This window comes from Ursus americanus, chromosome 6 (assembly GCF_024610735.1).
Source record: "Ursus americanus isolate L20-20 chromosome 6, mUrsAme1.1.p, whole genome shotgun sequence".
NCBI classification, from domain to species: Eukaryota; Metazoa; Chordata; class Mammalia; order Carnivora; family Ursidae; genus Ursus; species Ursus americanus.
This window is the reverse complement of record NC_142132.1, coordinates 55,812,178-55,836,538: the sequence shown is the minus strand read 5'-3', so window position 1 is coordinate 55,836,538 and position 24,361 is coordinate 55,812,178. Positions and strand designations below refer to the sequence as shown.

General features: G+C 36.5%; 1 protein-coding gene across 4 annotated transcripts in view; it reads left to right on the top strand.

Annotated features, from left to right (window-relative positions):
- The window catches only part of TET1 (tet methylcytosine dioxygenase 1), a 129,046-nt gene that overhangs the window by 89,927 nt on the left and 14,758 nt on the right, over positions 1-24,361 (top strand). For 3 of the 4 annotated variants that reach the window (XM_045783367.2, XM_087863067.1, XM_087863066.1), the window contains 6 exons: positions 8,178-8,389; positions 13,257-13,407; positions 13,751-13,837; positions 17,982-18,071; positions 20,252-20,389; positions 23,081-23,429. In XM_045783367.2, the coding sequence (XP_045639323.1) occupies positions 8,178-8,389; positions 13,257-13,407; positions 13,751-13,837; positions 17,982-18,071; positions 20,252-20,389; positions 23,081-23,429 (1,027 nt within the window). The remainder of the gene's footprint in view (positions 1-8,177; positions 8,390-13,256; positions 13,408-13,750; positions 13,838-17,981; positions 18,072-20,251; positions 20,390-23,080; positions 23,430-24,361) is intronic. The other variant, XM_087863065.1, reaches the window with a different exon arrangement.

Sequence of the window (24,361 nt, the reverse complement as noted above, 5' to 3'; positions counted from 1 at the left end):
AATATTCTCTGTTTTTTTGGAAGTAGGGAGATTAGACAGCTGTTTAAATACTTTTTTTTCCTGTTGCCTATATAAATATACTATGACTAGAATCTAAATTTGCCTGCTGTAGTAGAAACCTTTCTTGGTCTTTTAGTTTCTTCTTTCTATGCCCTAAAGATATGAAAATACTGTTACCTTGCATTTGCCTCTTTAGAAATAGTAACAGTAATTTTGTTTTTCAGGACAGTCTTCTCTCTCCACCAGTTTTTGTTTTGGTTTTAGGATTTTATTTATTTATTTATTTGAGAGAGAGAGAGAGAGAGAGAGAGAGAGAATGAGCGGGTGAGGGGCAGAGGGACAAATAGACTCCCAGCTGAGCTGGGAGCCCAGCGCCAGGCTCCATCCCAGGACCCCAGGATTATGACCTGAGCCAATGTCGGACGCTCAACTGACTGAGCCACCCAGGTGCCCCTCTCGCCACCAATTTTTTTTTTTTAAGATTTTATTTATTTATTTATTTGACAGAGAGAGACAGCCAGCGAGAGAGGAAACACAAGCAGGGGGAGTGGGAGAGGAAGAAGCAGGTTCCCAGTGGAGAAGCCTGATGTGGGGCTCCATGCCAGAACGCTGGGATCACACCCTGAGCTGAAGGCAGACGTTTAACGACTGCGCCACCCAGGCGCCCCTCTCCACCAATTTTTATACGCATAGTAATGAGTTGTCCTAAACCCCCCTAGACCAGAGGTTATTTAGAATATCCTAGGTTATTGCTCTTCATCCTGGCCAAACCTGCTTTAATAAGAGTGTCCCATTGGGAATTTCAATAGGTTGTCACATCTGGACCAGATTCTTAGAAAATAAGTTTAATACTTACTTTTCAGAGCTATTCATAAATATGCTGTTGAGGCAGAATAACTCATAACCTGGGATAAGGAAATTCTGTAATAGATTTGCTAGGAAATCTTTCCCTAATGATCATCGGACTGATCTATCTTCTTTCTCTACCCTTTCTCTGAAAGTGCAATCCCAATGATCAACCAATTCCTTAACTGCCAAGGAAAATTCTAGGTCCTCATAGCCTTTCTTCAGCAGCTCAAACTATTGGTTACACTTCACTCCCCTGAGAAGTTCATGTGTTGCTTGGCTTCTGTAACAAAGCTTTTCCCCATCACTCCTCAGCTCTTCAGTCAGCCTGTCTATAACATGTCTTCTTAGGTGAGCTTATTCATGACCCTGCCTTAAGCAGTCACCAGCGTGCTAGTTATTGTGAAATCCTACCACTTGCCTGCTTGAGAATAGCATATAGAGGGAGTAGGGAGGAGACCAAGTTTGGGGGTGAGTGTCCAGGAAGGGCTCTGGGGAGATATTGACCCTTGAACTACATCTTATATACACAGCATGCATCATCTTAATGTCAGAGATCCCAGAAATAGAACCAACTATGTATAATAATTTAATAAAGGAGGTTTTATAAATCACAGAAGCCATCTGGTATCAATACAGTTAGCAGAATTCTTCCTTAAATAACATTCTTGCTTCTTGGAGCTTGCTTTCCAAAATCTTAGCATTGCCTTTGTACTATCTTCTCAATGGTGGCAAACTCTTTTTGTCCTTTAAGAAGAGTCTCCTCTGTGAAGCCTTCCTGCTCCAAACAGAAAGACTTAGTCCTACTTTGCACACTTATTCATACAGACCCCTTAAAAATGTCTTCTGTTATTCCCCTAACAATATCACAATTGAAAAATACATTGCTCATATTTTCCCCATTAGTCGAAATGATACTGTACGTTCAATTTTGTGTTCGAATTGTTTCACTTACAGTCATATTTAATTGGCTTCCCAGGTGATTACAATTTGTAGCATATCATAATTAGACAAAATGACATCTTGCTAACCTGACAGTATTTTGGACTTGCTACTAATTGCTTTATCTAAATTCACATACTTTTTCACTTACATTAATTTACTTCAGATGTTATCTAAAACTTAATAAACACCAAATATTTACTGTCCCACAGATTGACTTTAACTCAAAATAGAGAGATCTCTTATTTTGCAAAAAAAATGTGTCCATTGTTCATTCATCAGTTTATGTAAGAACTTACTCTTTGCCCTTCTTCTTGGTTTCTGACAGTGGCCTGTTTTTTTAAATCACTGGAGTTGGTACTTTCCATCCAGAGATCTGCCTGTGGGTTATCTCTTAACCTGTAACTCCACACATCCAGTAGCTCTGTTTTGAACCTTGTCTTCCATTTCTAGGGGTCATGAGCACTTGAATCCCAGGCTTGTATTAAGAATAAAATATACAATATGAAACTTTGGTCAGCACCATAGAAATATTTTTTAAACTTATGATTTTGAAATATTTTCAGACTTATTAAAAACTGGCAGGAATAGTGCAGAATTTCTGTATATTCTTCCCTGAAATTTCCCAAATTTAGCTTTTTACCAAATTAGCTTTTCTTTATTTTTCACACTCCCTCCTTCTCTCTCCTTTGCTCCTCCCCCTTCTCTATTTTTATCTTAACACTTCAGTAGTAATTTGTAAACATGCCCTTTACCCCTAAATACATTGGTGCATTTTTCATAAAACTAGGACATTGCAGGACACCTGGCTGGCTCAGTCAGGGGAGCGTGAGACTCTTGATCTCAGGGTCATGAGTTGAAACCCCACGTTAGGCATAAAAATTACTAAAAAAAAAAAAAAAATGGTGCACCTGGGTGGCTCAGTCATTAAGCATCTGCCTTCAGCTCAGGTCACGATCCCAGCATTCTGGGATCGAGCCTTGCATAGGGCTCCCTGCTCAGCGGGAAGTCTGCTTCTCCCTCTCCCACTCCCCCTGCTTGTGTTCCCTCTCTCTGCTTCTCTTTCTGTCAAATAAATAAATAAAATATTTTAAAAAATAATAAAATAAAATTTAAAAAAAGAAAAATTGATAAGAAAACAGTCTTAAAAAAAGAAAAGCCAAGACGTTGTTTTATAACCACAGAACAATTATGAAACTACAAAGCTACAGGACAATTATCGATGCTTTTATAATATTATTGTCTGATGTTTACATCTTATAACTAATAATTTCCTTTATGGAAAAAGAAAACAAATTTTGTCTTATATCCAAATTCAATCCAGAATCACTTGTTTATATTTAGTTGTTATATACCACATTTTTTAAAAATTAAAACTTTACAGTAAAATAAATTGTCCTGAAATGCCTAAGTGACTTAAAGACTTATTCAGTAAACAGGCTTTAGGTGGTCAATCATGTTTTCTTTTTCCCTTTATGTTAATTATCGAGGTATAATTAACGTAAAATGAAATATCCACATGGGGGGCACCTGGGTGGCTCAGTTGGTTGAGCATTGGACTCCCCTGAATTCCATATTTTAAAACGATGGACTTTATGATATTTAAATTATATTTCAGTTGCAGTGATATCAAAAGACAAGTGGAGTATATTTATGAACGCTACTTAAAACATTTTTCGTTCCAGCATGTTCAATTTGCTGTATGTTTTTAATTAACACAATTACCAAAAGAATGTCTATATGATGTTGCATAGGATATAACAATTTCATAATATATAATGGAAATTATACAAATAGGTATTTTTCAATAACAGAGAAGTAGTCACAGGCGTTACTCACGGAAGTTTGTATACACAATTTAGCATCTAAAGTGACTGCCATGTGGCCACAAATTCAACAGCTTCCATGTTAATACATCCTCCAGTTACGAAATAATGTGATTCTCGAGAAAAGTTCTAAAATTTGCGACATTTGTATGATTTAAAATCTTCTTTTGAAATGAGAGTTTTCATCTTATTGTGTTACTTAGATATTTTGAAATTTTCATAAAATGCAACCACATTAGGTTTTCTTGGTTTTTCACCATCCATTCAACAAACATTTGATGAGCTGGGTTCTGTGCTCAGGAGCCATGTGTGCAGTAATAAAGCAAAAAGACAGAAAATAGTGGCTAATATTTATTAGATTCAAGCTTTGTGCTACTATAGAAAAGTTAAGAATCTTGCTACATCCGGAGGCAGTAAATTGACTAAGCAGTTTCAGGCTTTTGTTTTTAATTTAGGGTAAGATACACTTTTTAAAATTAATTATAGCGTACACTTAGAAGATTATAGAAATCCTAAATCACAGAATTTTTCTAAAGTGATTACCATTGTGTGGCTAGCATCTAATATTACTAGCAGTTCAGAAGCACTTGTGTACCCCCACCTGCTGCCCCCTAAAAGTAGCCACTCTCCTGTCTTCTAACATTATGGATTAATCTTGCCTGATTTGAACTTTATATGAATATAGTCTCAAAAGTAATTATTCTTTTGTCGTTTTTTATCCAGCATTAAAATTGTAAGATAAATTCATGTTGTCTGTAATTGTATATCATTCTCATTCTCATTGTTCAGTGGTGGTCTGTTATCAAATAGTTAAAATTTATTTATTTATTCTTCCGGTGATTAACATTGGAGTTGTTTCCAGATTGGGATAATTATGAATATTGCTGTTGTCTTTGGGAAGTAGAAGAATACATTTTTTGTGTGATATGTACCTAGAAGTGGAGTTGCTGGATTATGCGGGCAAGGAGCAGGGTGTTCATCTGTGCAGCTTTGGTTGATAGGAACAATAGCTTTCCCAAGTGCTTATCTCTTTTTCCATTCCCAAGAGTAATGCACAAATGTTCCAGTTGCTCCACATTCTTATCACTGCTCCACATTTTCTTTGCCATTTTGCACATTCTACTGGGGGTGTAGTGTAATGCCTCCTTTTTTTTTTTTTTAAGACCTCTTTCCTCTTTTTTTTAATATTAAGTGTACAGTTCAGTAGTGTTACATATGTTCACATTGTTGTGAAATAGAGCCCCAGAATTTCTTCGTCTTTGAAATCTGAAACTTTATACCCATTAAATAACTCTCCGTTTTCCCATCATCACAGCCACTGGTAACCACCATTCCACTTCTATGTTTTATGAATTTGACTACTTTAGAGTAGTCATAGAACTAGAATTATACAGTTTACTTTTTTGTGACTGGCTTACTTCACCTAACGTTATCTCCTTATGGTTGACCCATGTTGTAGGATGTAACAGGATTTCCTTCCTTTTTAAGTCTGAATAATATTCCATTATATGTATATGCCACATTTTGTTTATCCATTCATCTGTCCGTGGACGTTTGAGCTATTTCCACCTCTTAGCTATTGTGAAGTGTTGCTATCAACCTGCATATGCAAATCACTGTTTCAGGCCTTGCTTTCAACTCTTTTGGATGTATACTCAGAAGTGGAATTGTTGGATCACATGGCAGTTCTATTTTTAATTTTTTGAGGAACTTCAGACTGTTTTCTATAGCAGTTGCACCATTTTATAATCCCACCAACATATGTGGTGCTTTAAGATTTTTTTTACTTTGTTACATGACTAGTAATGTGGAGCATATTTTCATATGTTCATCATCTGTTTGATATTCTCTTGTGTTGAGCCTATTCAATATTTTGGCCAGTTTTCTATTGTGTTTTTATTACTCATTTGGAGAAATTTCTTTATATATTTTGGGTTAAAATATTTCGTCAATTATATCTATTGCCAGTATTTCTCCCACTGTATTGCTTGCCTTTATAGCTTCTTAATCTTTTGCTACTTAATGTTTTCGATGAACAGAGGTTCTTAATCATAATGCAATCCAGGGTTTTTTTAATATTTTATTTTTAAGTAATCTCTTCAACTAACATGAGGCTCAAACTTCCAACCTGCATGCTCTACCAACTGAGCCAGCCAGTCACCCGTATAATCCAACTTCTTAACTTTCTCTTTTATAATTATTAAATTTGATAATTCATTCTAAAATGGTTTTACTTGCTTCAAGGTCATGAAGATGTTTTCTTCCAAAAACTTATTGTTTTAACTTTTGTATTTAGATCAACAATATAACTCAAGCTACTTATGTGAAGTAGGGGTGACAATTCATATTTTTCCCATATGGATATCTACATAGTACCATTTATTGAAAAGACTACTTTTTATTGCAATGTCAACTTTGTCATAAGTCTGATGGCCATATATATATACATCTCCTGCACTCTTTATTCTATTGGTCTGTTTATGTGTCATTGAACCAATACTAAACTATAATTACTATAGCTTTACAATAGATATTGATAATCTCTTAAATCACTTTGCCTTTGTTCATTTTCTTGGCTTTTCATCTTCCTTTCATTTCCATATAAACTTTGACACAAGTTTCTCAACTTCCATCCAAAACAAAATAAACTCTGACAGGATTTTGATTGGGATTGCGTCAAATCTAGAAATCCATTTGGGGAAAATTGACAACATTATATAATAGTGTCTATTCCATGAACATGGTACTTCTCTCCATTTATTTAGGTCATCTTTAATTTCTTTTAATGTTTTTATAGTTTTCATAGGTCTTACACAGGTTTAATACTTGTCTTCCTCCATTTAGACCTCTATGAGAAAATACCAGACTGAGTGGCTTCTATACAACAGAAATTTATTTCTCACAGTTCTGGAGTTTGGAAGTCTCAGATCAGGGTGCCAGCATGGTTGGGTGAGGGCCCTCTTCTCTTTGTGTTTTCACATGTTTAAAGGCATTAGGGAGTTCTGTGGTGTGTATTTTATATGAACACTAATCTCACCGATGAGAGCTTCCCCCTTATGACTTAATTATCTCGCAAAGGCCCTATCTCCTAAGACCATTCACAATTGGGATTCAGGATTTAATATATTGATTTTGGGTGGTCACAAATACCCATACCAAGGCAATACCTAATGTGTTTATTGAACCTAGATCTGAATTTAGAGATTCATTATGCTTAATTTTCTAATGTTCACTAAAGGATATTTGGAAAATGTGGGAAAAGCACAGATACCTAATAAATAGCATTTTAGCATTTCCCATACAAAAACTGGATCAATGTAACTTTGTTCCTTGTTTGATAACTTGAGAAGTATCTAGAAAAATTTTGTTTGATACAATATATATCATTTTGTATTTGAGCTTATTTGAAAGCAAATGTATTCTTATTTGGCTGTAAAAGGACATATAAATATAGAAAAAAATTTTAATATAAATAATTGTGTTTAGGGGGAAGGTCCTAAAGCCAACTCTACTCAAGGGATGCCTTGGTAGCAATGATTGTTAACCATCTGGAGTGACAGAAGAAAGTGATATTGGGTAACTAACATCTTAAGAAGTTTCATCTCAAGTTTATGTAATATTGTTATAGCAACAACAATGGAATCTTAATTACGCTGTTGGTTGCTCCATTTTGGTCACAGGGGTGGGCTCCTTTATCACTTACTGATTATGTACTGATTAATGTGGTCAGTGTCTTTGCTCTGTAAATTTGTGATACATAGAGGGAGTTTTAACCAGAATTGGTTGGTTTTATGTTTTGTCAACAATTTTATGTAATTCTTTTTGTATGCACTGGGACCACCGGGCAATATTTTAAACACTTTTGAGGCCTTTTTAGCCCCCCATGGGTTTGATGCGGTGTAAGATAAATCAGCCACTATTCAAAATTAATTGTTGTATTTTCCATTTAACATGCAACTGAACCACCTTAATCTTATGATAATATGGGTGTGATAAATCCTTGTGGTAGCATGGGAAAAAGCCACAGAAATTGCAGGAACATTGCTTTGTATATTAATTATTCTGTATCATAAAACCATTCACCCAAGGAAAAGATCTGTAACTTTGCACAAATGCTGAATTTCAGTGCTGAAGTTCATTTTTGATATTGGAAGTCCTTGGTTATTTGCAGGTAGCTAGATTTGTCCCATTGTGGCCCTTATGGAAGAGCAGAACAGTTAGGCTCTTTTCCAGGAGATCCTGTGTTGTCTCTTTTGCAATACTGTATCAACAGTGAAATAAAACACAAACTGCTTTGGTCTACTTTTACAAATAACAACCACATACCACAGACTTCTGTTCTGCCTGTTGTTTGTTTAGTCAGGTAACCTGGGATACTCTGATGAGTTGTGTGGACACAGCTAGTCAGAAAACGGAATGTCTTATATAGGCTTCAACCCTTTGAGAAATAGTCATGTTTAAAAAGACCTAAAATGCAATGACACAGAGCTTTAAAAACAATATCCATTGCACTCGACTGTAGGTTTCTTGTTTTCTATAAATAAATGCATTCTGCTTTTCCAGGTTTTAAGAAGAGGCAGCGATGAAGAGAAAGTTCTTTGTTTGGTCCGGCAGCGTACAGGCCATCACTGTCCGACAGCTGTGATGGTGGTGCTCATCATGGTATGGGACGGCATTCCTCTCCCCATGGCCGACAGATTGTACACGGAGCTCACTGAAAACCTAAAGTCCTACAATGGCCATCCCACAGACCGAAGATGCACCCTCAATGAAAAGTAATCAGATCTGTTTTGTACTGCTTTCCCATTCACACCTCTATCATATAACATTAAATTGTTCATTAACTACCAGTTATGCATATTACAGAATTTTAGCAATTCTGAAACTAAAGAATGGACTTTTTTTTTAAAAAAAAAGAGAGACTTGGTTTCATAGGGAGTTGAGACCAATGTAGGGTTGGTTTGTTTGTTTGTTTGTAATCTCTACACCCAGCATGGGGCTCGAGCTCCCCACCCCCAGATCAGACACTGAGATCAAGAGTTGCAGGCTCCTGTGACTGAGCCAGCCGGTGCCCTTAGAGAGTATTCTTTTTCTGCTTCCTTCTTTGATGCCTGATTCCACTCACCCATAGAGTCTGGAGGAGAGGGATTTTTCCAGAAAGGAAAAGCTCCTCCGTAGAGAATTGTACCATATTCTCAGCAATGTAAGAGAATATCTGTTTTCCTACCGTTTTGCCAGGAATAACCTCAAACTTGAGGTTTTCCACTTTTAGTCGGTGATAAATGGCATTTTTCATGTTATGAGCGAGTGTTTTTTTATATGGTTAAGAGTCATTTGCCTTTTTGGGTGGGGGAAGTTCTTGCTCAACTACCCGTGAATTGTTCTAGCTCTTGTTTCTAAAGGATTGCTTCTTTTAGGTATTGGGGCTCTTATAACACTTTGTTATATAATATCTAAACGGTTTTGCCAGTTTGATACTTGTCTTTTTACTTCTGCTATCTTTCGCAAAGGTTTTCCTTTTTAAATTATTTTTTATTTTTTAAGTAATCTCCACACCCATGGGCTCGAACTTACAACCCCAAGATCAAGAGGGATATGCTCCAGCAACTAAGCCAGCCAGGCGCCCCATCCCCTTTCCTTTTTAATATAGTTAATCAAATCTATTTTTTCTTTTGTGTCTGAATTTTAACTGATATTTAAGAACATTTTTCTCTCTTTCAAGTTATATGGTAATTCACCCATGTTTTCTTTTAGTTCTTGTTGAAACTGTGAATTTTTAAAACATGAATCTGTGATGTATTTAAAATTTATGCTAGTTAATAGTGGAGGAGGAGATCCATTTCTGTCCTTTTTTCCATTTAAGATTGGAGAGCATTTCTTACAAGAGAGCATTTCTTCCCCTTGATTTGAAATGCCACTTTAACTGTAAACAAAAATTATATATGAGACGGAGTCCTCTCTTGTATTTGAAATTTATATCATTGTCCTGGCCTTTCATGTACCCCCCCCTTTTTTTTAATTATAGACGTTTTATAATGTATTTTAATATTTGGTAGGGCTACCTCCCCTTACTTGCTCTTTTTCAAAGTTTTCTATTATTCTTTTCTGTTTGTGCTTCCAAATAACTTAAAAATAAATTTGTCTAGTTTAAGATAGAGCCAATGACATTTTTAAGGAGATTTCATTAAATTAACTTATAATGATAATCTTCCTATTCCATAACATGGTTTTTCTTTCCATTTGTTCAAGTTTACTTTTGTGTTCTCCAGGATCATTTTGTGTGGTTTTCTTAATGTATGTCTCTCTTTTTTAAAAGAAATGTCATTATACTGGGCGCCTGGCTGGCTCAGTTGGTGGAGCATGCAACTCTTGATCTCGGGTTCTGAGTTCGAGCCGCATGGTCAGCGTAGAGATTACGGAAAAAATAAAAATCTGGGCGCCTGGGTGGCTCAGTAGGTTAAGTGTCCGACTCTTTCAGGTCAGTTCATGATCTCAGGGTCATGAGATCAAGCCCTGCATTGGGCTCCAGGCAGAACATGGGGCTTGCTTGAGATTCTGTCCTTCTCCCTCTACCCCTTCCCCTGCTCATGCTTGCTCTGTCTCAGTCTCTCTCAAATAAATGAATGAATAGATAAATAAATAAATGAAATCTTTGTAAGAAAAATAAATAGATAAAAAGTCTTTTTTTAAAAAGTCATTATACAAAATATAAACAATAATATATATTGTCCCCTCTCTGATCCCCACACAAAATTAATTTGCATACCTTTAAGAGTATTTTTTTCATGCTTATATCATCATTTCATTACATTTTCCTTATTTTTACAATGCCAATAATATACAAACTATTTCAAACTATTTTTAATGTCTGGTAATTCTTTTGTATGTAGATTCACAATAATCATAATAACTCTTCTGTAAAGGCACTGCTTTGAAGGATATACACACATATTGTCTTATTTTATCTTCCCAAGAATCCAATAACATAAGTTTTACTCTTTTTCACTCAATGTAGATCGAGCATACCTTTTTAATTTTTAAGTAATCTCTATGCCCAATATGGGGTTCAATCTCATGGCCCAAAAATAAAGTCTCATGCTCTACGGACTTGTTTTTTTTTTTTTTTTTTTTTTAGATTCTTACAGGGGTGCCAGACTGGTTCAGTCGGTAGATGATGTGACTTCTGATCTCAGCATTGTGAGTTCAAGCCCCATATTGGGTGTGGAGCCTAGTTAAAAAAGAAATAAAATAAATAAATACTCTTATTGACAGAATAGATGCAAGAATCCTTCAATGAACTCTTAAATACCTTTCACCTAGATTTCATCATCACTAAGTTTGTAACATTTGCATTTATATACAAAGTCACCCATATATACATGCATATTATTTATTTTCATATTATTATTGATTTAAAAAAATTTTTTTTCCCTTCTGGAATGTCAGCTAGTTGCAGGCTTTATGCCATTTTTCTATAAATAATATTTCCAAGGGTATATTCTTAGAATGAGGACATTCATTTACATAACCCCAGTAAAATTATTAAAATCAGAAAATTTAACTTTGGTAAAATGCTGTTATCTAGTCTACAGTTCATAGTCAGATATTGAATATTTTCCAGTAATGTACTTTATAGGGGCGCCTGGGTTGCTTAGTTGGTTAAGCTTCTGCCTTCAGCTCAGGTCATGATCCCAGGGTCCTGCGATCAAGTTCCACATTGGGCTCCCTGCTCCGTGGTGGGTCTGCTTTTCCCTCTCCCTCTGCCCCTCTCCCTGATTGTGTGTGTGCTCTCTCTCTCTCTCTCAAATAAAAAAATAAAATCTTTAAAAAAATAATAATGTACTTTATAGTAATTTCTCCCCCTCACAGGAACTGATGGATTAACTTGATTTGTCTTTTTCCTCTCTCTCTCTCTCTTTCATCTTTTTTGGTCTCTTGTTTCTTATCTCACGCCTTGTCTTTCATGGCATTGTTGATTTTTTTTTTTAAGATTTTTTATTTATTTATTTGGTAGGGAGAGAGACTGCGTAAGCATGGGGAGGGGCCACAGAGAGAGAATCTGAACTCCGCACTGAGTGCTGAGCCTCACAGGGGTTCTGTCTCACAACCCTGAGACCCCGACCCAGCAGAAATCAAGAGTCAGGTGCTTAACCAGCTGAGCCACCCAGGCTCCTGGGAATGGACGTGCACTGACATTTTTGAAGGCCTGATTTTATAGACTGTTGCTCAGTTTGTGTTTGTCTGATTGTTTGTTTGTAATTAAATTCAATTGAGAAATTACTGGTAGGAATACACTTTGTCTATAATATTAGGACCTATTTTCAGTTCATTTGTCCTATTATCAGTGATGTTGACTATTTCAGATATTCTGCAAAAGCTCTTTTAGGTCTCACAATCCTGTACATTTCCTATGTGTTTCGTTGTTTAAATAACTGTCAGCTGTCAATTAAAGTACATTTTTCTTTCCTTTCCATGTATCATTTCAATGGCACAGATGTAGTATCTATTTTTCCTTTCATAGTCAATGGTATCTTAATATCAGGTATTCTTGACTTTCACAATTAAAAAATACTACTAATTTTGATCTCAGAATTTCTATATATTTTTCATTTACTGGTGTTTTAACTATGGGGTTTTTTTGTTTGTTTTTTAATCATTACCAATGTACCACATTCATACTATTAGAAGTTTCAAGTATTATGCAGTTGGTTTCATATCTTTGTATGAATATTCTAATCATTGTCATCCTTATTATCGGGTCCATGTTAGGGCCTCAGAAATGCCCCCAATGTGCTAAAATAACCAAGTTACTGAATGAAACAAGTTTCAGTTCAATTTTTTCCTCTTGCAATCTTAATAAAGGCTTTCTTTAAAATTAAAAAGTGATTTCACATATAATATATATTATCCATTATCAATCCTCATCAGGATTATATCAAGTCAGTTTATAGATGGCAGGGTTAAAGTCCAAAGAGGTAATGAGATACTCTCCTTTCTAATTTAAAAGGATTTAAAAGGCAGACCCCAGGGTGCCTGGGTGGTTCAGATGGTTGAGCATCTGCCTTCATCTCAGGTCATGATCTCCAGGTCCTGGGATCGAGCCCCATATCTGGATCCCGGCTCAGTGGGGAGTCTGCTTTAAATAAATAAATAAATAAATAAATAAATAAATAAATAAATAAATAAATAAATAAATGGCACCTGGGTGGCTCAGTCGGATAAGAGGCCAACTCTTGGTTTCAGCTCAGATCCTGATCTCAGGGTGGAGGTCCAGCCCCAGGTTGGGCTCTGCACTGAGCATGGAGTCTCCTTAAGATTCTCTCTCAATAAAGTAAAACGCAGACTGTTTATTTCCTCTGAGGCATATCCAAATCAAAGTTATGGGTATTTCTGTATAGTTTATTGCAGTTTATTTGGATTTACAGTCTTGAACAAACATTTTCATTAAAAGCTTGTTTTTATTCAAGGGCAATTAGCTTTGGGTTGTTAACACTACTTAAGATAAAATAAGTAATAAAATAGATACGTTAAAATCAGTTCATTAGTCGTTTGTACTTCTAAAGTTACAGGGATCTGAAATGTTCGGTCTGAGGTATTGGCCTTGCTTTACCAGTTCATTCCCTTCCGATTACCATCTTACAGTCGTACCTGTACATGCCAAGGAATTGATCCAGAGACTTGCGGAGCTTCGTTCTCTTTTGGCTGTTCATGGAGTATGTATTTCAATGGATGTAAATTTGGTAGAAGCCCAAGCCCCAGAAGATTTAGAATTGATCCAAGCTCTCCCTTACACGTAAGTGTCCTTTTTTACTTTTCAGTTACACAATGAATTTATTTATAAGTACATTCCTTAAAATATTTTCTAAATAGTAAAAGATTTCAATATTTTAAAATAGTGGGAAAAAAACTAAGAAAATATATATATAAGTAAATAGTTTAAAATTCTCAATAAATTAGGTAAAGTCTTTAACTACCAACCCAAATTCCAACTGTCCCTGGTTCCCTCCTCCTTCTCCCCTAACCCCAGAGGAAGTCATTGTTAAAAGAACCTAGAATTTTATACCCAGCCAAAGTAGGAAGAATAAATAAAGCCATTTGCCAACATTTCAAAGACTCAGAAAGTTTACTACCCACAGAACTACTATGAAAGAATTACTAAAGGACGTAATCCAGAAAGAAGATATATGAAACCGGAACCAATCTGTCCGGGACACGAGGCCATGGTGAGCAAAGAAATTAGTCAACCTTACTGTTAAGTTTAAATAAGTGGAGTACTTACATTTTTTTAATTAAAATAACAACCGATAAGTATAATTCCATACTCTTATCAACTCAAGGGTGGGTAGACACTGGGAGGGGGATGGGGCACCTATAGGAACTAAGTGTGGTGATGTTTTATGCTGTTTGGAGTGGGGAGAATTTAGGTACTAAGATCAGTGTTTTTCAAACTTTGAGCTGTGACCAAGAATAAAAAACATTTTATATTACAAACTGCTGTACAATAGGTATATTTAAGTAAATAATTAAAATAAAACCATCAGAAAATAATATTTCATCTTCTATGTAAGAGAAGATATTAAAATATTAAAAAGTTAATATCCAGTCTAGCTTTTGCTGAAGATCACTGATTCACTATAATATTTTTTCTAAAATTTCATTTTTCTTTTTTTAAATGTTAGTTATTACCTACTAAACTGATTTCATGGCCCATGAATGAGTCATGACCCACAGCTTGGAAAACACTGCTCTAGATGTTTTCAGAAAAACATATATTTGAGAGAGAAAGTGTATGTTTTAAGATTTTTTAGATGAATAGAAACAGAATTTTTAACATTTCGAAATAGTTGTGAGGGAAAAATCTTTAAAAAGAAGACAATCTGAAAGGATTTTTAAAAATCATTAGAATGCAAGATAAATAGGAAACACAAAATAAAACAGCAGGAATGAATCCAATTATATCTGTAATACAATGAATATAACATCTTTCAAGAAACTCAGAATTAATAATGATCCCTTTACAGAGATAATCAGAATTATTCAGCATTTTCTTGGGTTGCCATCTACTGCAATTAAACAAGGAAATGATTCCAGAGAGAACTATCATTCGCAAATCAAGGACCTTAGAAGAAATCTAATAAGTATGTTAGGGGCGCCTGGCTGTCTCAGTCAGTAGATTGTGCAACTCTTGATCTTGGGGTCACGAGTTTAAGCCCCGTGTTAGGTGTAGAGCTTACCTTAAAAAAAAAGGAAGTGTATTAGAACTTTAGGGAGAAAACTTTAAAAATTTAGTAAAGGACATATAAAACACCTGATCATGAAAAGGTGCTATATTCAACCATAAGAACACTTGATAATGTGATGTGTCCTTCTCCCTTAAAATTAATAAGTTAGGTTTTCTTTCCAAATATTATATGATGAAACTACCAGTATATAAATATATTAGTAATATTGACATGACTGTTAAATTTTTATTCTATAATAGAATAATAATTAATGAGTATGAGATCAGTTTTTGTTGATGATCATTTTAAATATTGAATAGCATTTATATAGTGCTTATAATACAGAAAGTAGCATTTCTCATTACAGAAACTGACAGAAGGCCAGTGTGAAGCTCAGCAGGCAAGGGAGAGTAAGGTGAATGCAGTGGCCTTGTGAGCGATGTCAAACATTTTGGAAGGTCGTTGAAGGGTTTTAATGAAAATGATACAATTACACTTATCTGTGAAAGAGATCTCTCTGGTTTCTCTTTGAATAATGGATTGGAGTTGGTAAAGAGTGTGTTTAGCAAGATGAGATAGACTTAAAAATAGTCCAGAGAAGGGATAATTGTGACTTGGAATATGGTTGTGACAGAGGAAATGGTGGGCAGTGGTTAGTCTGGAAAAGTTTTAATTATTAGATGGTAGTGCTGTTGCTCGATAGAAGGTACATGGAAATAGAACCCAGTTTCAAAAGGGCAGATTATGAAATCATTTTGGAGCCTCTAGATTAGAGACTGCTATAAAATTCAAGTGGGAATGTCAGGTCAATAATAAGAATCTGGGGGCACCTGGATGGCTCAGTCAGTAGAGCGTCGGACTCTTGGTTTCGGCTCAGGTCATGATCTCATGGGTCTTGAAATCGAACCCCCGTCAGGCTCCACACTCAGAGGGAGTCTGCTGGAAGATTGTCTCCCTCAGCCTCTTCCCCCCACTCACGTCCTCTCTCTCTTTCTCTTTCAAATGAATAAATCTTAAATAATAAGAAAAAAGAGAAGAATCTGAAGCTCAAGTGTGATTTGTGGTCCAGGTAGTAATTGTAGCCACAGATGTGGGTATATGACAGTCCTCGGGATCAGGTATAGGAAGAAACGAGCAGAGGAATGTAGGCTTGAGCCCCAACAGGTAAAGATCTGAAAAGAAGAACCCTCTATATCTGACACCCACATTCGTTCTAATGAAAGAATTAGAAAATCAAAATTTTTACATTATGTATAATGAGACTTAAATTTGTAAAATGATACCAGTGGTCAGCTTTGCAAGCTTTATTTTATTTTTTTTCAACGTGCCTACTTTATTTCAACATTTCTACAGTATAAATGAGATACTTCATGATGACCAATTACTTAGTCTGACTTTTGATACCAGATGATTCGTAATCTCCTAGTCGTAAAACACAGTTACCTACTCCATCTAAATATTTCAGGTATTAGAAAACATAATCAAAAATCAGAATCTTTTCAGTAGGTACTTAAATCACAATTGTTGTTTTCTCCAAATAAATGAAATAATTAATGGGTGAGTATATCCAGGAAGTGTTTTTAAAGTAGGGTCCTGACTTTCCTGACTGTATTTATGAAACTATATTAAGTATCAGATACATAAGTAAAACAGACGAAAGGTACACAGTAATCTATATATAGACCTGATATGCATAAATTTCTTTTTCAATGAAAGCATCAACCTAAATCATCAGGACACCAAAGGGGTTATCACTGATGCTTTAGGGTTGCCCAAATTGGGTTTGTTAAATGCACTCCAGATTTAACTTCCTGCGTCTACATCGTGTGTGGCTTTGGCTTTATTAATAATCTGATGCATATCAGAAGTGAACTAATACACGTGAAGTTCTTCTTTCTGTATCCTTGGCATCCACCAAATCTCAAATGAAGCAGAAGCATCGAGCCTTCTTCAGTCTCTCCTTCACCCTTACTCCCAGTTGCCCTTCAGTGGTCTTCCGTGGATGTGACTGACCACTTATCAAGTCTTTGATTGATTTAGGATACAATCCTTTCTCAAAAATTACCACAGTGGGGGCGCCTGGGTGGCACAGCGGTTAAGCGCCTGCCTTCGGCTCAGGGCGTGATCCCGGCGTTATGGGATCGAGCCCCACATCAGGCTCCTCCGCTATGAGCCTGCTTCTTCCTCTCCCGCTCCCCCTGCTTGTGTTCCCTCTCTCGCTGGCTGTCTCTATCTCTGTCGAATAAATAAATAAAATCTTAAAAAAAAAAAATTTATCGCAGTGGCCTTTCAACTGTTGTTTCCAAAGTCTGCCTTATCTGCTGCCTATGTTATACTGTCTTCAGTGACTTTTTTTAAGATTGATTGATTGATTGTTTGATTTTAGAGAAGGAAACAGAGCGTGACAGGATAGGGGAGAGTCTCAAGCTGTCTTAGCTCTGAGATGGGAGCCCAACTCGGGGCTCAAACTCACAACCTTGAGATCATGACCTGACCTGAAACTTCAGTGAGATTTTGAATAGAGACATTTGTCATGACTGTTCTCCTTGAAAAAGAAGGTCTCATATGTTTCTACTATGAGTAGCAATCCGGATTCTTTTTATGGTGTCCCACTACGTCTTCCACGATTTGTAGCCGTTTTAAGGTGAGACAGAAAACACTAGTTTTAGACAATCGGTTGCCCACTTATCTGTATTTGAAGCTGTTAGCACAGGACCTGATATATAGTATGTGCCTTATGTTCGTTGTTCCCCCACTTCTGTTATAGACACTTGTTGCGCTGTGTCAGAGTTCTTTACTTCAGCGTCTCCTCTTGCCACTAGGAGCCCTGTCTCCATTTATTTCAGGTGCCCAGTACTACTAAAATAGGGTTCTTCTACAACAGCACTTCACCTCTAACACCATTTAGATTTCTAATTAGCTTATAACATAGAAGTTGAATTTCAGAAACTCAATTAAAGCATAACAATGACCAGTAGTTCAGATTTTTAGAGAAACAATCCATGTGATTTTCTGTGGTAGCTCTTTTATTAGGGTAAGTATGAGTTCTGCATCACCCACACATCAGCAATGATTTATGATTCGTTTTCCTACCTAAAACTCCTGTCATTATGAAACAACTTTTATGGACTGTCTTTTCCTGTAGGAAAAAAACCTTGAAGATAATTTACAGAGTTTGGCTACACGATTAGCTCCAATCTATAAGCAGTATGCTCCAGTTGCTTACCAAAACCAGGTACGTGTTGCGACCATATACAGTGCTCTTACACATGGTTGAAATTTCTATATAAGCAACATCATTGTTAATAGAAAACCTTCAGATTTGAACTTGAGTGTGTATCTGTTTTTACAGAACAGCTTAAAAAAATTATCCAGCCTGGATGTGCCAGGCTGGCTCAGTCGGTAGAGCATGCGACTCTTGATCCTTGGGGTCGTGAGTTTGGGGCCCATACTGGGTGTAGATATTTCTTTAAAAATATATATTTTTTTAAGTTTAAAAAGTTATCTAGCCTTGTTTTTAAAAGACTTCCTATCAGGACAATTGAATTAGAACTTCAGAGTGACAGAATTGTGATTAACTCTAGAAATATAATTTGTAAAACAGGAATGCATGATTGGTTCAACACAAGAAAATCAGTTAGTGTAGTATACTAACTACATTAATAGAACAAACAACAAAAACCACATGATCTTCCTATAAATAGAATACATTTCACAAAATCCAACACTTCGCTGATAAAAACAGTTAACAAAATAGCAATAGAAGGGAACTGCCTCAGCCTGATAACGGACATCTGCAAAAACCCACAGATAATATCATAATTACGATAAAAGACTAAAGAAATTTTTGCTTAATACCTGGAACAAGACAATGTCTACTCGCCATTTCTATTAAACATTTTGCTAGAGGTTCTATTAACAAGTTGAAGAAATCCAGGGGTGCCTGGGTGGCACAGCGGTTAAGCGTCTGCCTTCGGCTCAGGGCGTGATCCTGGCGTTCTGGGATCAAGCCCCACATCAGGCTCCTCCGCTGGGAGCCTGCTTCTTCCTCTCCCACTCCCCTTGCTTGTGTTCCCTCTCTCTCTGGCTGTCTCTATCTCTGTCGAATAAATAAATAAAATCTTTAAAAACAAGTTGAAGAAATTCAGAGTAAAAAAGGAGATAAAGTGATCTCTGCTACCCAGTGGTATGATCCTATATATGGAAACTACTGAGGGTTACACATACATACACACCCACTCTTAGAGCTAATAAATGAATTTAGCAAGGTTTCAGGATACAAGATCAATATGCAAAGTCATTGTTTTTCTATATACTAGCAATAGACAATCCAAAAACAAAAATAAGGAAAAATAGGTTGTCAAAATTTCTAAATTTTGTGCTTCAAAGGACATCAAGAAAATAAATGAGGGGTGGGGGAAATGAGGAGATGATGGTCAGGGGGTACAAGCTCCCAGCCATAAGATAAATAAGATTTGGTCATCTGTTGCACAGCCTGGGAACGATAATTAACAATACTGTGTCATAGACTTAAAAGTTTTTAAGAGATCTTAAATGTTAGCATGACAAACACAAAATAATCCTCACTACGTGAAGGGATTGAGATGTTAATTAACCTAATTGTGGCAATCATTTTGCAATACGTACGTGTACGCAGTCATCACACGGTAGAAAATAAGTGTAAAGATCTTTTTATTTTAAACATAACCAGAGATCTGGATTTCTTTTTTTTTTAATGTTTTTTTTATTATATTATATTAGTCACCATACAGTACATCCCTGGTTTCTGATGCAAAGTTCGATGATTCGTTAGTTGCGTATAACACCCAGTGCACCATGCAATACGTGCCCTCCTTACTACCCATCACCGGTCTATCCCATTCCCCCACCCCCCTCCACTCTGAGGCCCTCAGTTTGTTTCCCAGAGTCCATAGATCTGGATTTCTTAAATCTTTATTTCTGTTATCATGAATAACATGCTGTCTGTTAATTGCCGACTTTTCGTTTTAAAAGAGTCATAAATTCACTTTCTGTATAGACTCATGTACATATGTGTATACGTTTACCTACTTTCTGTAGACACTGAAAACTCTTCACACGTGCTTCATGCACTGTAGTCGTCCATCTTCCTCCTGAGATAATTTAGACTTGGTCTGCTCATTTATTCACCTCCAGCACGTATTGTCATCAGCCTACCATTAGTCACCGCCGTCACTGTCATTTTACTTGATATCCTCCCAAACTCTTCTTCCCGAATGTTACTGAACTACACGTCTACTTGACCACACTATAGTCAGAAATCTGACATTACAAATGTAATTAGTTTAAGAACTTGGTGAAGAGGTGGTTTTTACTCTTTACTAAGGTGATTCTTTCTGGCTCTTACAACTGTGTGTCATACATTTCTCTTTTTAGGTAGAATATGAGCATGTTGCCCGAGAATGTCGGCTTGGGAGCAAAGAAGGTCGTCCTTTCTCTGGTGTTACTGCTTGCCTAGACTTCTGTGCCCATCCCCACAGGGACATTCACAACATGAACAATGGAAGCACTGTGGTATGTACCCGCGTGGCTTTTGATTCTAAACGATCCATTCGCTGTGTGCTTAGGCTGAGATCTTGAAATATGATCGTGAAAAATCCTGTTTTATGGTCTGTCCACATAATATATAATATCAGTGGTGTTTAAGTTATTGTCGATAGACTTGCACAGAGTGACAGAACTGGCCTTAAATATTTTGTTGCAAGTCTTGAATCATTGTGGTGTGTTTGTTAGGAGGTAGGAGTACAGTTCTATGCCATCAAACTGGTAGGTAGGAAGTTAAGCAGCTTACTGCTTTTCGTTTTTGTTTTTTGCCTTCTGTGTACTTCAGGGTTTTTGTGAAGGGACTATGCCAAATGTATCATTTTTGTGTGTGTGTGTGCATGTTTGTTCTTAATGCCAGTATATATGTATAAAGTTAGATTAATATTCCAGAATTGTCAGAAATACTTCCATTTAGTTGTACACACTTAGGTTTACAGCCACGAAAAGAATTACACACCTGTAGCGTGATGTCAATCAAGAGATAATTTAAATGAGGTCAGAGACCCTGTGGAGAATCGTGCAATAGTCCTTTTGTAAGTAGAAGGGGTTTGCTTCAAGTAATTGTCTTCTCACTTGGTAAAACATACCACTCTATTCTTCACTGCACCAGTCTGCTTGGTTGGCCCCGAATAAGAAAGATAGCCACAGGCCGCTAAGGTACACAGTCCAGTCCATCAAAAGGCAGCCTTCCTTTCTTGTCTGGCCAGTAAAGTCTATGAGTGATTAAGGAGCCTTTTTTTTCTTTTTTCTTAATCATTCTTCTCCACCGTTTTTGACTGTAGCCTTTGAGATCAATGTTATTTTCAGATGGCGAAATATTATAAACCTGTCCGGATGATTCTTAGCCGGTGTGTAGTTCATGGTCATTGCTTGGCTAGTGCATTTTACCTGATTTGCTTCGTTACAAACTATCTGTGATCAGGCTGAATTAGGTTCAGAATCAAACTAAATTTTGGTTTCGCTTCTCTTGTGCTTCTCTTATCTATTATTCAGTGCTGCCTCTTCTCCAGTGCTCTGTTGTTCATGCCAAGAGGCTTGTACCCAGAACTTGACATAACTCCAAATTTCCCCATCTCTGAAACCCTGAGTTCTTCAAATTCGGCTGCCAACTCTTTTCACCCTGTCTGCTGCCTCAGTCCTTCTAATTATGCTCCTCAGATCTAGTCCTTGTCCCCTTCTTAGTCTCCTTGTGAACAGATAAACTGATGAAAGTAAACATTTATTGCTGGAAGAGTCTAATTTTTAACATGGTTACTTTAAAATTACTGACAACACTCAAGAGAATTCAGTATTTCAAGTCTTGCTGGTAAATGTGACTGTAAATATTGAGAAAATAGTGTGATTTTAAAAACTTTACGTTTAGCTTACTTTCCCATCTGTAGTCATCAAGTCTTATCAACCTTACAATCAGGCAGTTATATTTCTTTCCAGCCTACTGTCTTAGAAAGAGCCCTTAGCTCTAGGAGAAATGTTTTTAATAAAAATAAGGAAACCATTGGATATATTTTTGGTGGCTCTTTAATGACCCTTGAAAATTAATTACCACTAAGATACTAATCTATGAAGAAAAATATTAATATTAGGCATCAAAGTCAGGAATTTCCTGTATGTAGTTCTGTAGTTTTATTTCTCTACAATGAATAAAAACAACTTTTAAAGTAAGGAGAAAAACTGTGACAGGTTATATTCAAGACAGAATTTTCTTCAGATGTCTTACTTCACATGCAAAAGAAAAGTAGGTAACTTCTTGGTATGTTCCTAACCAGAATAGAAGCAACATGAAGCAGAAAGAGAAAATAGATCAAAGTGAAAGTTTAATTTTTAAAAACTATTAGAATTTTTAAAAACAAATAATTTTTTAAAATAATAGAAAATCAATTTAAAAATAAAACTATTAGCATGTAAGTCCTGCTAGAGAGAGAAATGTCTTGTGCTTCCTTTACTTCATTAATATCTGTTCAGTTCATTTAGTGAAGAAAAAATCACCCTGACGTGGGGGGGGTGGGTTGCAGAAAAAAATACCTATATATCTATAGATAAATTCCACTTATAAACAGAAGTGAAAAAATCCTGAAGGAAAACAGAGCAAATTAGAAAATTCTTCATAATTAATCCCCCTCTACCCAAAGAATGTGACATTATTTAAGAAACAGGGAAATATATAGGCTAAAATAATGTCTTCTTAATAGTTAGTATTTGATATGAACACTGGGCAATCCAGTTGATATTCCCTAACTTAGGCAATGAAGTAAAATGGAACGTAACAAAAGCCTTAATATTTAAAATATAGGAGTTTTGCGGTGCCTGGCTGGCTAGTTGGAACAGCATGTGACTCTTGATCTCGGTGTCGTGAGTTTGAGTCCCACATTGGGGATAGAGGTTACTCTTTAAAAATACTATAAAGTACATAACGTGTATAATATCATTGACTTACAAAATCAACTCAAAATTATACTGGTCTGCTTACAAACAGTTGATAAATTACTAGAATTGATGCGTGTTGAGTGACTTGATACATATTATTTATCCAAAATCACTATACCAGCTGTAATCAATGGAAAACTGAATGGGAATACAGATCCTTTTGACAATGGCAACAGTTAGAAGGTAGAAATAACGATGTGACTGTGCAGGACCTATTTCCTGTTTTCTTTCTGTCAGGTTTGTACTTTAACACGAGAAGATAACCGCTCCTTGGGGGTTATCCCTCAGGATGAGCAGCTGCATGTGCTTCCGCTCTACAAACTCTCAGACACAGATGAGTTTGGCTCTAGTGAAGGAATGGAAGCCAAGATCCAATCTGGGGCCATTGAGGTGCTCGCACCCCGCCGCAAAAAAAGAATGCGTTTTACTCAGCCAGTTCCTCGTTCTGGGAAGAAGAGGGCAGCCATGATGACAGAAGTTCTCGCACATAAGATAAGAGCTGTGGAGAAGAAATTCATTCCTCGGATCAAGCGCAAGAATAACTCGACCACAAACAATAGCAAGGCATCATCGCTGCCGCTTTTAGGTGAGGCCTGTGGACACTGCTGAGTTTCTGTGCATAACTTCCATTGGCCAAAGGGTTGGGACTTGCCTTTGCACCTTATTTCCCCTCTCCTTTATCTTTGCTGCTCTCTTAGGAATGAGGGATTCTGGGAAGAAAAGAAAAAAAGGAAGACGAACCCAACTTCAGATCAGATATCAATTCAGTTAGACAATCCTTCTTAACTCTCCTTTGTTTTTAATACCGGTTGGTTTAGAAAATAAGACACTGACTGCATTCACGTACACAATTTCTCCGTACTTGCCAAAACTCAAAGTCATCCAGAAAGTGGCCCATCAGTATTTCTTGGTATTTTTTTTTTCTATTTATGGTTTTTTGTTTTGTTTTTTTTTTTTTTATTTTTGTTTTGTTTTGTTTTTTTTAAACACGTTTTTATTGTTTTTTCCCCATCTGTTTTGAAGCCCGACTCCTCCTCCTTGTCATATGTGAAATGCCGTCACTTCCTTGAAGTCCTCCTCAGTCATGTTTAGCATCAATTTAAGTAAGGCAGTCAACAGGTATTACCGACCATCCCTTTGTGTGGTTGTGGGTGTTGGAAATATAGCGGTGAAAGAGGAGACAGAGTGCTGTGCAAGAATACCATTTGAATATGGTTGTCAGAGAATGATTTGCTGGGAATGAGGCGTTTGAGTCAAGGCCCCAAAGCAATGAGAATCATGAGTGTTTTTATTTGGAGAAATAGCATTTCAGGCAGAGTAAATGGCAAATGTAAAGGTCAGGAGGCAAGAATTTGCCTGGAATACTTGAGGCAAGCAAGGAGGCCAGTGGGGCTGAAGCAAGTATGAAATGGGGAGAAGAGTAGGAGATAGATCAGAGAGGGAAGAGGGGTGTCTGAGCTTTTCATCCCAGGCTTTGTTGACTGCTGTAAAGACATCGGCTTTTATTGAGTGAGAGGT